Genomic DNA, 14,896 nt, shown 5'->3' on the forward strand with positions numbered 1-14,896 from the left:
ACTGTTTGCCTGAATATACCTGTATTTACCCTCTGTCTGAAACGCTCCGTTTTAGTGCATTGCAACGGAATTGCGTTGCTATAGGCAACAGTTTGGGTCCATGTTTGTGTACACTGGATAAACTGAATAAATTTTCACATTGTTTTTTTAGTCATACCAGGGTATAAAATATGAGATACATATGCTGTCCAACTGCTGGAGTATTCCCGTTGGAGATAATCATGAAGTCACCTTCATTGTTGGGGAATTACTCACAGTGAATGAGTCAGGTTTGTCTCATCAGTGCATGTGCTGTCATGACATGACATCAGACAAACATCTTACAGACATAAAGGCAAAATCATCTATTGCATAATTGTGAAACAGCAATGGAAGAATTATGTAAAGATGCTTGCTGACGGTTGCATCATCAAAACTAACATGCAGCTTTGATTATTATCACATTCTTTCAGTCTTTGTATTCAGACATTCATACATGATCAAAGAAATCTTACTGGTCAGTAAAGCAAACATAGCATGTTTGTATTCTTTATCATAGTATTTCTAAGGTGAATGTAAGTAAGAGACACTGCTGAATTTCAGGGGAGAATGCATGTTTGACCTTGAGACCAAAATGACAAATGATAAACACATTTTTTTTCAAGATAAAGTGAAAGCACAATTTTTTTTTACAGTTGTTTCCAATTACAGTTGTATATAATCAACACACAATATGTTCAAATCAAGAAATACTAAGAGAATAAAAGCTAAACTGGCAATAAAACACACATTGCCATGACAACAATGTGATTATTGTCTTCCATTGCACAAGCCGGGTCTGCGCTAAATGAAGGAATAACATTTTAGATCTGATGTCATTCAATGCTCGATATATTTTACATAAAAAACATTATATACATGGTAAATTACAGTGTTCAAATTACACCGTGGCTTTTGGGGGAGGGAGTGTACTGTAGCCTACACAGTACTGTACTGTACTTTGCTATTGTCATCTATAGTAGTTATTTGAATAAAAACACACAATTCAAATGATTATAATTATTTAAATATTTGCTTTGATTAAAAAAAAAAATCTTGGTAAGTTGTTTGGAAGTTAAAAACCTCATAATTCCCTCTCTAATATCTACTGTCAAAACATCTCCTTCAAACAACTGTATTTTTTCAAGTTTCTCGGCAAAAAAATAATTTTACGACGTTTGAACGCATCATGGTAACGTTGTAATTTACCTTCACCCAATAGTCATTTTACTGAGCAGAGCTTGAACGCATCATACTGTAACTCAATGGCACCTCCGTTAACATTAGTAGCTCCGTTATTTAGCCAAGCAGGACTGTGCTGCCCACCAGCTGCTAACAGGTAACGTTACTAACTCTCCTCCTGTTGATTTCAACACAGATTTGTTGTTCAGTGTCGCATTATCAGGGAAAAAATAGGGTGATGTCCCCTCAGGTTTAGTTTAGTTTAGTAGTAGCGCCATGCTTTTGAGCGCTTTTTTTCTTTCTCTCTCGTCATTTATGTACATAACGTTAAACATTCAACATAACGTTAAAATAATAATAACAATGTCAATGTTGACCATCCATCGTTTCCCTCGAAACGTAATTGACAATGCAGTTTCGTTGCATGGGAACATCACAAGACCAGGCTGAAATATAACGCCATAGATGTGTTTTGAACATGTGGAAAGATGAAAGGATTGGAGCCATGGAACAGATGTAGATAAACATGTTTCATGTGTGTGGACTTTGGTTAGTTGTTTGAACATGCTCAGTGAGAGCTGGTGGTAAGTCTCCACCACTCCCCCAGGGTCTACTTGGTATGGTCCTGTACCCATTGACATAACCTGTGGCAGTAAGTCTGTGGACTGACGGTGGAGAAGGAACGGCCTGGATGTCTCAGCCTCTTCCACAAATGCTCCAGTCGCTTCTTAAAACTGTAAACTGTGAAAATGTCAATGATGCCGATGAAGTAGCGCTGCTCAGGCCCGTCGATGACATGCAGAGGATTCTTCAAGTTGGGCAGCAAACGTCGGTTTTGGGCCCTGAAGTCTAGAAGCTCAGCTGCGTCACCGGCCGGCCCTGCGTGATCCGGGCACGTTTGAGGAGCGCCACTGCTTGATGCAACTCCTGCTTGTGACTGCTTCAAACAGCTGCCATGTGTTTCAGACAAAAGTAAGGCGGAATCATCTTCAGGGACTGCCCCGGGGACAGCAGCTATGCCTGCATGGATCGGGCTGGAGCCTGGATTCACAGATCTAAAATGAGAAAGTCACAGGGGAGACAATGCGTATGAGTCACAGCAGTGACTGTATGTACAGTAGCTTCACTCACAATTCACAACGCAAATGTCGTAAAGTGTTCTGATCCGTCGAGACAGGCAGATGTCAAAACGTCAGTAAGAAATAGTAACTAGAATTTACCTAATCTGATGTAATTTGGCAGTTTAAATGTGTTTTTGCGTCACAAGAAACTTCAGACATCATTAATTATTTTGGCCATATCCATCCATCCATCCATCCTCTACCTTTTATCCGGGGCCGAGAGTAGAGAGAGGTCCCAAAAAGAGCCTAGGAGCAACGCACCAATCAGAGACAGGCAGAGACTGATGGAGCTCTAATAAGCCAATTAGAATCACCTGTGTGTTTGTGTCTGAAATTGCTGAGTAATGGTTGGGAATGACTGGTGGAAACACTGAAAAAAAGACACCCACAGTTAAAAACTGTAAGTTGAATACCTGAAAGCTCTTCAGTTTGAGCACCTCAAGACTTTGATGAAGGTGTAGATGTGTTATTTGTGTGGATAAAGTTAAAAATGACTGAGAACTAGCAGTTTTAAAAGTCTCCACATTTGAGTTTTTGCTCAACACTCAACACATCAGAGGTGAATTAACATTGCAGCAGATGAGAGAGAGGGAGGCTTCTCTTCGTGCTTTGAAGCAGATAATTCCTAAAGTTTAAGTCCTATTGCTTAAATGGGCACATCATCTGAAAGAGGACAAAAATGCCTGTGTTTTAATGTATTAATTGTGTATAAGGAGTGGAAGTTGTAGAACCTACAAGGGTTTTTGCCCAAATATTTTGAAAATGCGTGATGTCACCACTCTAAAGCAGCGCAATACACACCCATTATAAACTCAGAAAAAGTCTGAAAAAAGCATAAAACGTAAACTGCGATATTTCAAAAAGTGTAAAAGTTATCAAAAAGCTGAATCATACCTTAATAGTTCAAAGTGTTTTAACCCGTTTGAAGTTCAAATGAAGTCTGTAGTTGAAAGTATGCGGAAGCAGTAGCATTTCAAAGTGGAGTATGTTTGAGAGGATTTGAAGATTTTCTCCTTTAAGTTACATTGTTAAAAAAAAGTGAAAAAAGCTTAATGTTTTAAAAAGTATAAGAGGTAGAAAAAAGAAATCAAAGCATTAACATCCTTAAAGAGCTGAATATTTTGATAGTTGAATGGTTTCTGTAGCTCAAAGTATGCAGAAGTAGTTAAAGTCAGATGACAGATGACAGAAGACAGAAGAAGACGACTGTTTATAGTATAAACAGTCATCTGTCTTCTTCAATAAACTTTATACCATATGTATTAGATTCAGCATGCACCATTTCTGCTGGAGAGGCTAACTCAGTGTCAGCTTTGTATATTTATCAGACCCAATGTTTTTTGTTTGTCAGTTTGTTTCTACGGTATTTTTAAGTTGCGTGCATAAGATCGATTAGATTTAGTGCATAATGCTACTTGTCAGAGTCAAGGAATCCACTAGCACATCAGGATCCTATACACCAGTCTTGGGAGCCAGCCCAGTTCTCAGTGTGTGTGTGTGTGTGGGGGGGGGGAATCCCCAAGAAAAATGTTTTTGTTTTGAATGTCAAACCTTTTTACTAAGAAATTAGACAAAATCATCCCAATAATAAGAATGTAAAGAAGACAGTTATGTGACATCAGGCTACAAACTGTGTTTATGTTGTGACATCTGATACAGATCATTTTGTGTTGTCGTTTCATTTAAACCTCTTTGTGTCTCACACTTTAAGCTTTGTAAGACCCTTTTATCGATACTGCCGTCACAGGTTAAAGTGGCAGTAGGCAGTATTATTTTTGGCATCATAGGGCAAAAAATCCATAATAACCTTTCAGCATATTGTAATTTAAGTGTTCTGAGAGTTCACTAGACTTTTGCACCTCCTCATGGCTCTGTTTTCAGGCTTTAGAAAATCTAGCCCGTGACGGGAGACTTTGACCAATCACAGGTCATTTCATTGAGAGAGCGTTCCTATTGGCTGTGCTCCGGTCATGTGACCAGAACTTGGCGTTCCTTCCCCAGATTTCACAATGGCAGCGGTGTCACAAACTTTCTCATTTTACAGCCTCAAGATGATTCTGAAAACATTTGAGGCAAGAAATACGCATTAACGTAACAGAATATTGATTCATATTTGATCAGCGCTGCCTAGTTTGACCGTTTGGTTGGAGTTCGCGAGTGATTGACAGCTGGCTCTCATAGACGGCAGCTGGACAGCAGACCTCAGATCAGCTCTTACTGTTTGTTCTCCTCCGGTCTGTGAAATCTTGCAGATGCAGACTTTTTTAATCATATTTCTCGCCTACTTCAGCTTTAATCTCTGGTTGTCAGCAAAAATTCTGTTAAACCACAGAATCACATTTCTCACGTCAGCACGATTAAAAGGATTTCTTTTTAAATTCATTGTTATTTAAGGATAAGACTGGTGTAGATCTAAATGTTTCTTACTGTTAGCAAATCTTATGAAAAAGCCAAAACTAATCACTCGATACTGTCTGCTTTCACTACCCTGTCTGTGGCTCACAGCCACAAATCCATTGGTTTCTACTCGACACTTTAAACTTTTAGGTATTTTCCTAAAACAGCTGCTCACTGTAGTTTCTAGGATTTTTGCATAGCTGCATGTATTGCAACACCAACATTCATCTGGTAATGCACACAGGCCCATAAATAAAGAGGCTGTAAAACCATCACTAACGCTGTCCATGATTCTTACTGTACATCATGACAGGTGTAAAGTAGCAAAAACACTTGGCTAACAAAAGAGTCAGTTTACTTTTGAAGTAGAATTCAATTATATTATCCCTCTGAGACCCACAATAGATCCGTTTTTGTCTTTTTTAGGGGGGTACAGGGGGTCTTTAGGGGGAGATAGCAGGTCAACAGTAGATGTCACATAGAAGTGGTGTACATCACAGTAAAGCTGGGAACCTGAAGATTAATTTGAGATGCTGCTCAGCCCTGTGTGTCAAGTTGTTCTAGTCATGAATCTGTAAAAAAAACATTAATTAATTAATGAAATTTTTTAAATGAATTATGAAAGTGTATAAGGGTTTAGAGCATTATGATTGAAGTATATATATACGACTTTTTTCTCGCTAAGTTATGACTTTATTCCCGTAATATTACGACTTTTTTTCTCGTAAAGTTATGACTTTATTCTCGTAATATTACAACTTTTTTTTCTCGTAAAGTTATGACCTTTTTCTCTTAATATTATGACTTTATTCTCGTAAAGTTATGACTTTATTCTCGTAATATTACGGAGATAGCAGGTCAACAGTAGATGTCAAATAGAAGTGGTGTACATCACCTGAAAGCTGGGAACCTGAAGATTAATTTGAGCTGCAGCTCAGCATTATGTGTCAAGTTGTTCTAGTCATTAATCAAAAATATGAATGAATTAATTAATTATTTATAATGAATTGTAAAAGTGTATAGGGGTTTAGAAGGATGTACAGACAACTTATCGATGGATTACTTTAACACTGAAGATAACTTAAAGTAACTTCTTTTATGATTTTGAAGTGAATTTATGGACGTTTATTTGTGACAAACATCAGAGATAATGACGTCCCCTAGCAGAATGCAGAATGATAAAAATACAACATCAAGATTTGACTGAGTTTTACCTCACACAGTATCTTTCCCTCAATGCCTCCCCTTCAACTCTCCTTTTTGGCTTTGTCCTGCTGAATGTACACTATAGGCTACATGTCTATTACAGACCACGTCCTGTAATTTCACCATGGTTAAAATGCCGTCTATAACAATGAGTTAAATTACTGAGGAGAACAGGGAATATTTCATTTCCCACCTCCCCCTGTAATGTGAATCCTGCCAGAATGGGGCTTTAGTCTTGTTGCTTGAAAAATTACTTAAAAGATGAATTGATTATAAAAATATTCTACCTATCAACTTATTGAGTATTTTCACCGCTACCGGTGACATGATGGTGAAACTAGAACTGTATACTGACAAACCACAAAAGCAGGGTCACAAAATGTTGAGAAACCCTGTAGTGAGGTGTGAAGAAAACATCTTAAAGACACTGACTTTTTGGTTCTCATGATGAGAGTGGCTAAGGAGAGACTCTGGTGGCGTTCGTCGTGGTGTAAGGGTTGATGGGCCAGGAGGAGACTGTAGTCCAACACGTTGAGCCTCCGGAGGAAGTGGGTATCGATCTCCATCTGCCGCAGAAGCCAGGGACGCTGCCGGTCTGCACACACACACACACACCACATTAATAGATGGATATTACACCGGCATTTACACACACCTTTTTCTTTATTTGAATTAGATTTATTTAAATGGTGTGCTTTGACATGGTTCATTTAAAGGTCCAGTGTTGGAGCGCTACAGTGTTCCATACGTTAAACGTTATCACACTTTCACTGTACGCTATGTAAGGGATAATGTACAGCGAGGTGGTCATTGTTGTGAAAGAATCCCGACATGGCGATGCTGCACGTCTCATCGCCCTGAAGGGGATTCTTTCAAAACAATGACCCGCTAGCTGTACATTATCCTGCTTATTACATGGCTACTTACTTAAGAAATCAATATTTTGACACGAAAACGGCCCGCCAGAGTCCGACATCAGAGCTGCGCCCATAGCAACGGTCTGCTATACATAGTAACGGTCTGCTATACATAGCAACAGTCTGTTACACATGGTCTGCTGTCCATAGCAATGGTCTGCTATACATTGCAACGGTCTGCTATACATTGCAACAGTCTGCTATACATTGCAACGGTATGCTATACATTGCAACAGTCTGCTATACATTGCAACGGTATGCTATACATTGCAACGGTCTGCTATACATAGCAACGGTCTACTATACATTGCAACGGTCTACTATACATTGCAACGGTCTGCTATACATAGCAACGGTCTGCTATACATTGCAACGGTCTGCTATACATAGCAACGGTCTGCTATACATAGCAACGGTCTGCTATACATTGCAACGGTCTGCTATACATAGCAACGGTCTGCTATACATAGCAACGGTCTGCTATACATTGCAACGGTCTGCTATACATAGCAACGGTCTGCTATACATAGCAACGGTCTGCTATACATTGCAACGGTCTGCTATACATAGCAACGGTCTGCTATACATAGAAACAGTCTGTTATACATGGTCTGCTATACATAGCAACGGTCTGCTATACATAGCAACAGTCTGTACAGCCGTGTAATAACACAGCATATAACACGGTGTATAACACGATGAAAAACTTGTTACAATCCACACCTATGTAAATTTCACAGCATCTTCCAAAAGCGTACTTTTTACCATGCACACTGAAACTGCCTTACGACACTATATACTGTCGTAAATAAATAAAATGTCTATTCTAGCACTATAACAAGAAAATGGTAAACATCATAATCCTAAATGGTGGCTATTTAAACTATACAACAAATGTTGTACAAACTATAACATCTGTAAAATGTCATGCCAACATAAACAATTTCCCCAAATATAAATATGTGCACATTTGACACTTATTTTTAGGTGATTATACCTTAAAGAAAACATACTTATTAATATTATATTCCATTTCTGCCAATATATCCCGCTAATTGTTACACACTGGTCTTTTTAAGATAGAGGAATAAATTTTTTGGCACAGTGTTAGAAACGATATACTGCTTGGTCTGAAGGGGGTGCAATTAGGCTGCCTGTACTATTACACAGCTTCACAAGGACTCACATAAACATCCCGTTCTGTTTCCTTACCTAGAGTGATGTACTGGCCTTCAAAGTTGAGGTCTTTGAGAATCACAATAATCTGGCTCCCCTCTGGTGCAGGCTCTGTCCAACGACTCACCTCGCAGCCCTTAATGTCGTACCTGTCAATACAAAACACACATCGAAGAGGCTGCACTCTCTGATTCTGTGCTGTTAACATAGTAATAATACTACTCATGCTTTGCATCTCTGGGGGTAAATCAAGCTTACCTGGCATTGAATCGATCATCAGGATAAAAAACACTTTGCATAACAATGAAGTATTTCTGGAGAAGTAAAAAAAAAAGGAAACGTGCTAATTATAATTCTTTGTAACATCCATTAATTATAATGCCAATTAGAACAGTAATAATATTTGATATGTACCTTCCGTCTGTGTGGGATTTTGATCCTGTGAACGCCTTGAAAAAAACAGTGAGAAATAAGACATATTATTATCTGGCATATTGTCACATTATAACGTTGTTATAGCGAACATGTTGGCAGGCAGTTGCCTATTTATACATCCAGCAGACACAGAGCAACATTAGTATTCATTTATAGTCATGTTTCTGGCCGCTCGATGAATGCAAGTCTGATATTCTCTCTCCTTTTAGCTCTGTTTTGGTCTCCACCAATTCCTGAAAAACTATCCGTCGGCTGCTAAATGCTCCACTGTTGCACCAGCTTTGTCTGCCAATTGGTGCTGGGAGGGTAGTGTGCAGTGGGTTTATCACTGTAAACAGCTGCCTGCTGCTGCAGGAAATGATGTTGCAATAACAGAGTGAACCAAAATACTAAATGTGTCGTAAAACCTACTCAGTTAGCTTAAAGAGGGTGAAAACATGATCCGCAGAGTGCTAAGCCGCGGTACCGCCAGCCGCCACCTGACTTCCGTTCCTCCTAAAGTAGTGTTATTATGGTAACGCCATTGGCTTCTCAGCGAGGCGGCTCACGTTACCGCAGTCTTGGAAACGGAGGAGTGAGCGTAGGGGTACTCAGTCGGTTGCAATCTGCAACCACATCACCGGATGTCGCCAAATCATACACACTTTACCTTTAAGTGGGAGTTTGAATGAAGGACTTTTACTTGTAATGAAGTATTTTTACATTGGTACTTTTACTTAGTAAAGGATCTGAATACTTCTTTCACCACTGAATGTGGATAATTTGTCATTTCTTGCATTAAAAAGTTTTCTGTTGAGAATATGTGAGATGTTAAATGTGTCCTTAAATAGACCACCATGGAGCTTTCAATGAAGTCTATGCTTGCAACTGCATGACAAAATTATACTTATGGATATTTGAAAGAAAAGCCCAGGTCTCCTCAAGTTGATTTTCCGAGCCCATTATCTAAAGATCTGATGAAATGAAATCTATGATAAAAAGTGACATATGTAAATCAGTATGAATACGTACCTAGGAACTTGACCAGTAATGAATGGGGGTATTTCTTCAGATGTTCAATGTAGATCTTCAGGTTGGCCAGAAGGAATTTAATTTCCCTTTTGTTCTGGGTCTTCAAAAAGAAGCGTTTATCATTTCTAGAAGTTAGAAAGCACAAAGTAAGTCGATTTCTATCCTCAATAATTATAAATATATTATCAATGATACAAAAAGCCACACTCTTATGAAAACAGTAAGACAATCATGCGCATGAGTGAGTTAACAGCTGATGACTCACGTCAGGAAGAAGTCGGCCTTGCTCTTGGAGTTGCTGATGAACTGAAGGTAGCAGTTTTCAGAGCAGAGTGACTGCTGATACTCCTGCTCCGTCATTCCTAAAGAGCCACGTAGGCTGGCAAACACTGGGCCTGCAAACGTCTCCATTGTAAAATCCTACACACACATACACAAACACAAACACAGGCAACTAAATATGCAGGTGGAAGCATTTAACACAATAATTAATTTGAGTCCTGTTAGTTATTGAGACATATTCACCTACCTTATGAATCTGAGTAACCTCTAATCTGAAATCATCATCTGAGAGTTCATTCTATAGTGGGAGAAAGAGGGAAGATATCATTGAGAATAAGAATATATATATATTAAGTATATATTACTATTATACATATATATTTTTATTTTTTTTCTTGAAATATTATTCTCAATAAATTACAACTTTATACAATTTCTCGTTTTTTTTCTTCTCTTTTTTCTCAAAATATTTCGAGTTCTCAGAGAACACAGATATGTGGGATATATTTTTAATGTGCAGAACATTATGAACAAGAGCAAAAATCTTGCTGAAATACATATGATCTATTAATTAGAATTAATTAATGTATCATTGGGGTGAATATGTGCCACAGGCACATTTAAAGAGGTTACTTCCCCAAATAAAAGACACAAAAGAGGAGAGGATATTAACCTTCCTGTTGTCCTCGGGTCAAATTTAACCCATTTTCAAACTTCATTATATCATAAATATGGGTTGCTTTCATCTAATTGCCCCAAAATAACATGGATGAAATTAATTAATAATTTCTGGGGAGGGTTTTCTAGTCAAAAATGAGATATAATTTCATTTAAATGAGGTTTATTGAGCATAAATTCCCCCCAAAAAGCGTAAAACTTGTGGTAAATGCTAAAAACGTGTAACACAGAATTGGGTGGTAATTTATATGTGTATGCCTTATAAACTTATAACTTATAAAATCAGACAATTTTGATAAAATTACAAGCACAAGTGGTACAGCTCTGCCATACACTGGGTCAATTTTGACCCGGAAGGACAAAAGTTGCACCATCGACGGAAAGGCAGTAGAAGGGTTAAATGAGAAAAGTTGATCTACAGGAGAACAAATATTTGTGAGACGGGATGCCTGAGAGCCTCAGTGCATTATATTCCATTAGCCTATATTTTTAATAGTCATCTGGTGCCTGAATTTTGTGTAAATGAAGACATTTCCACCATAAATTGGTGCATACAAATTCACCAGAATGCTGGAAATAAAGTATTTGACACTCAAAATGTCCAAATACATGTAAAAAGTGAAGACGTAAAGAATACGTCTCAAGTATGTTCTATGTAAAAAGTGTGCATATGTGTTTTTGTGACTCTGTAGATACAACAGACAGGACAGTCATGCAGCAGCCTGCTGAGTCAGCGGTGTGTTTGACTGGGATTAGGGTGAAGCAGCAGCACACGGCTGTGTGTTGCACTATGACTGTTCATTCAGCAGCAGCGGGGTGGACGTTGCATACCACTCTGTGCTCTTTGTTTAGGAGGAGATTCCCTTTCAGCTCTGGTATCTGAACATTTTCAAATGCTGCTCAGGCGCTGCTGTGTGGCTCTCTCTAATCTGTTAAAGTGGCAGTAGGCAGTATATTTTTTGGCATCATTGGGCAAAAATTCCATATTAGCATATTGAGCATATTGTAATCCAAGTGTTCTGAGAGATAACTAAACTTCTGCACCTCCTCATGGCTCTGTTTTCAGGCTAATCTAGCCCGTGACGGGAGACTTTGACCAATCAGATGGTCATTTCATTGAGAGAAAGCATTCCTATTGGCTGTGCTCCGGTCATGTGACCAGAACTTGGCGTTCCTTCACCAGATTTCACAATGGCGGCGGCGGCGTCACAAACTTTCTCATTTTACAGCTAAACCGTGCACTACAAGATGATTCTGAAAACATTTGAGGAGAGAAATAGGCATTAACGTAACATAATATTGATTCATATTTGATCAGCGCTGCCTAGTTTGACCGTTTGGTCGGAGTTCGCGAGTGATTGACAGCCGGCTCTCATAGACGGCAGCTGGACAGCAGACCTCAGATCAGCTCTTACTGATTGTTTTCATCCGGTCTGTGAAATCGTGCAGATGCCGTTATATAAACTATGTGTAGGTGATTGCTGACCCGTACTCACTGTAGATGCATTATCAATGTTGCTTTGGGTGGCTGCAGCCAATCCCTCCTTCATCATGCAGGTCAGGCCGTAGAACTCGTGCTGCTGATCGATCTCAAACAAGCCCAGAAGCTTCCACTGCTGCCTCAAACCTCCCCACCTCTTCCTCTTCACCGTGCCGGAGTGCTGACGGTGACCAGACATCCCCAGGCCACCTGCAGCGGCAGACATCTCCATCTGGGGGACACAGAAAAATACACAAATCCAAAAACTTATGACAGCTGTGACTGCACACAGAGGAGGTTTTTTTCAAAGCTCCGGCAAAAAGAAATCAAAGAGTAGTAGAGGCCAGAGAGGCCAGTGACAAACACAAAAGACAGCTGACTGTCAGTTGAGTCTTTAACAGGGTAACTATGGAAACCAACACAAAGGGATAATAGCTTCATGGGCTGTGCTGTGGTCAATGGCATAATGCTGGTCCTCCAATCACCTCGTCTCTCCATTAAAACACATTTTAAATGTTTAACTACATGAAGCCAAAGACAAAGAGGAGACTAGTAGACAGCAGTGGTGCAAATGCAAAATGTATTTTAAAAGAACACTATTATTTCAACAAGCTGCTGAATTTGTACAGTACGTAAAAGATGGTACATTTATATGACCAAAATTAATTTTCAAAGGTTATAAGTCTGGCGATATTCCATATTTTTCTTCAAGAAATCATATAAAATTCCAAACCAACAATGAATGAGTGACTTCATTAACATCAACACACACACTGTGACTCAGTCCCACACACACCATCCTGCTGCCTAAAATACTCACTATAGAGCACCCAATGTGGATTAATCCGCCGCTGAAAATAGTCCCCAACAAATGCAATTTCCTGTTTGTTAAAAGCTATTTTGGGAAATGACTGAGCCTCTTTCAATGATGATACTACATGTTTGTGATTTGTTTTTTAAGGTTTCTTATCTTCAGTTTGTAAAATCAGAGTGAGCTGAACCTTTAACCTTCTGGTTGTCAAGGGAATACAAGATTCAATGGCTCATTTATGAATACTAATAAAGGGGACCTGTGTGCATTAATAAGAGAGAGGTGCATTTAAAGACTTGATTTGATGTATGCCTAAATTGTATCTTGTATTATTTCTGCAAACTTGGCAACCACAGTCTGCAACTGCTCCACCGCAATCAACATTAACCCCTTTTACTAGTTGAACGGATATGCTATTGAGTAGTTCCATAGCAACAAGCATGATGCAAAGCTTCTGGTCCTTTTAAGCTCTTCTCTCTGTGTTACTAGCGACACTCACAGCTTCACTTTGCATTTGACTGTGAAACAAAAGCTGTGAACCTGTTTGATGTTCCGCTTGAGTCTTCAGGCTGCTGGGGTTTGAACACATCTTTAAAAGGAACTGACACACCAAGCAAATCGGACAGTTTTGGGGCCGTCGGTGAGCGTCTGTTGGCCTAGTTTTTGCAGTTTGTCCCGACACCGCTGGCTAGCTGTTGCAAGCTATTACTACAATTGAATTGAATTGAAGTATATCGGGGTCTTGTTCACGAGTTAGGGTAAAATAGATCCAGAAATGGACAGGCGGTTTGGTGCGGCGTCTGCAGTTATGTGGGCGCTACACCGGACCGTTGTGGTGAAGAGGGAGCTGAGCCGAAAGGCAAAGCTCTCGATTTACCGGTCCATCTACGTTCCAACCCTCACCTATGGTCATGAGCTTTAGGTAGTGACCGAAAGAATGAGATCGCGGATACAATCGGCCTAAATGAGCTTCCTCCGTAGGGTGGCTGGGCTCAGCCTTAGAGAGAGGGTGAGGAGCTCGGAGTAGAGCCACTGCTCCTTTCGTGTCGAAAGGGGCCAGCAGAGATGGTTCGGGCGTCTGATCAGGATTCCTCCTGGACGCCTCCCTTTTGGAGGTTTTTCCGGGTTCGGCCAACTGGTAAAGAGGAGCCCCGAGGTAGACCTAGAACACGCCAGAGAGATCATATATATCTCGTCTGGCCTGGGAACGCCTCGGGGTCCCCCCCAGGAAGAGCTGGAAAACGTTGTGGACGCTGGTGCCAAATTTTAAGATATTCACTCAAGGCATTCCTGAGATATCACGAAAGTGGGACAGACGTCAGGTCACAGTGACCTTGACCTTTGATGTTTGACAACCAAATTCGTAATCAGTTCATCCTCGAGTCCAAGTGGACATTTGTGCCAAATTTGAAGAAATTCCCTCCAGGCGTTCCTGAGATATCGCCTTCATGAGAAGTTGTTATGTTCAGATTAAAGCGTTTTACTTGCCTCGGTGTAGCTGGTGGACGCAGAGAAGAGCAGGTCGGTGCGTGGTCGCTGGTCTCTGTCTGTTCCTATCTGTGTGTGTGTGTGTGTGTGTCACATGTCAGCTGGCAGACTGACTGTGTGACAACATCGAGCGGCGCCTCGCTTCACCCTGCGGTCACACCCATACACTATCACTAACTGAGCAGCCACCAGTCACTCTGACAGACCACACCACACAAGTACGGTCATTTTGTAAATTATATGACTGGGAAAAAAATGAAATCAATATAGATACACTGAATTAATACATCAATAAAAGGTTACATAATAAAATCTAAAGCATTTTATGTCGTCGTATGCGGTTGTTAGGATGATGGCATTGCAGCCACGGAGCAAAGCTTTGCTTACTCATGGGCTCGTGGCTGTGGTCCAACCATCTGGTCCTCCTGTCTCCTCATCAGATCAACTTTATCACACACATTAAAACCAGCAGTGCTAATGAGCCATAACTATTCGTCAGGCAACCTTTCAGATGTAAAACATGTGAGCCTCAAATCAAATTGTGCTCAATATTTAATCAGCGCTGTCTCACCATCACTTTCCCACCACCTCCCGGGGCACAGAGGAGAGGGCTAGACTACCGACACCGTGGAGCTCACAGTCGAGTGAACACAACTTTAGTTATTTGTTTCTTTATGGTTTAATAAAGCTTCAG

The 14,896-nt window shown here is 40.0% G+C and overlaps 1 protein-coding gene across 1 annotated transcript; it reads right to left on the reverse strand.

Moving 5' to 3' along the window:
- Positions 1-309: 309 nt before the first annotated feature.
- pip5kl1 (phosphatidylinositol-4-phosphate 5-kinase-like 1) lies at positions 310-14,468 on the reverse strand. Its single transcript, XM_074617662.1, has 10 exons — positions 14,203-14,468; positions 11,920-12,135; positions 9,993-10,043; positions 9,729-9,883; positions 9,464-9,588; positions 8,432-8,466; positions 8,276-8,331; positions 8,054-8,166; positions 6,357-6,519; positions 310-2,255 (listed from the first exon to the last, which is right to left on the reverse strand). The coding sequence occupies exons 2-10, from the start codon at positions 12,133-12,135 to the stop codon at positions 1,811-1,813; spliced, it is 1,359 nt and encodes a 452-aa protein (XP_074473763.1). The 5' UTR covers positions 14,203-14,468; the 3' UTR covers positions 310-1,810.
- Positions 14,469-14,896: the final 428 nt, after the last annotated feature.

The sequence above is a fragment of the Sebastes fasciatus genome, chromosome 19 (assembly GCF_043250625.1).
Source record: "Sebastes fasciatus isolate fSebFas1 chromosome 19, fSebFas1.pri, whole genome shotgun sequence".
NCBI classification, from domain to species: Eukaryota; Metazoa; Chordata; class Actinopteri; order Perciformes; family Sebastidae; genus Sebastes; species Sebastes fasciatus.

Excerpts from the sequence above, each read along its gene's own strand:
- pip5kl1 (XM_074617662.1), bottom strand. The coding sequence starts at position 12,135 with ATGGAGATGTCTGCCGCTGCAGGTGGCCTGGGGATGTCTGGTCACCGT. Across the intron at positions 9,884-9,992 it reads AGGTTACTCAGATTCATAAG|GATTTTACAATGGAGACGTT; the intron begins GTAGGTGAATAT and ends ATGTGTGTGTAG. Across the intron at positions 8,332-8,431 it reads AAATCCCACACAGACGGAAG|AAATACTTCATTGTTATGCA; the intron begins GTACATATCAAA and ends TTACTTCTCCAG.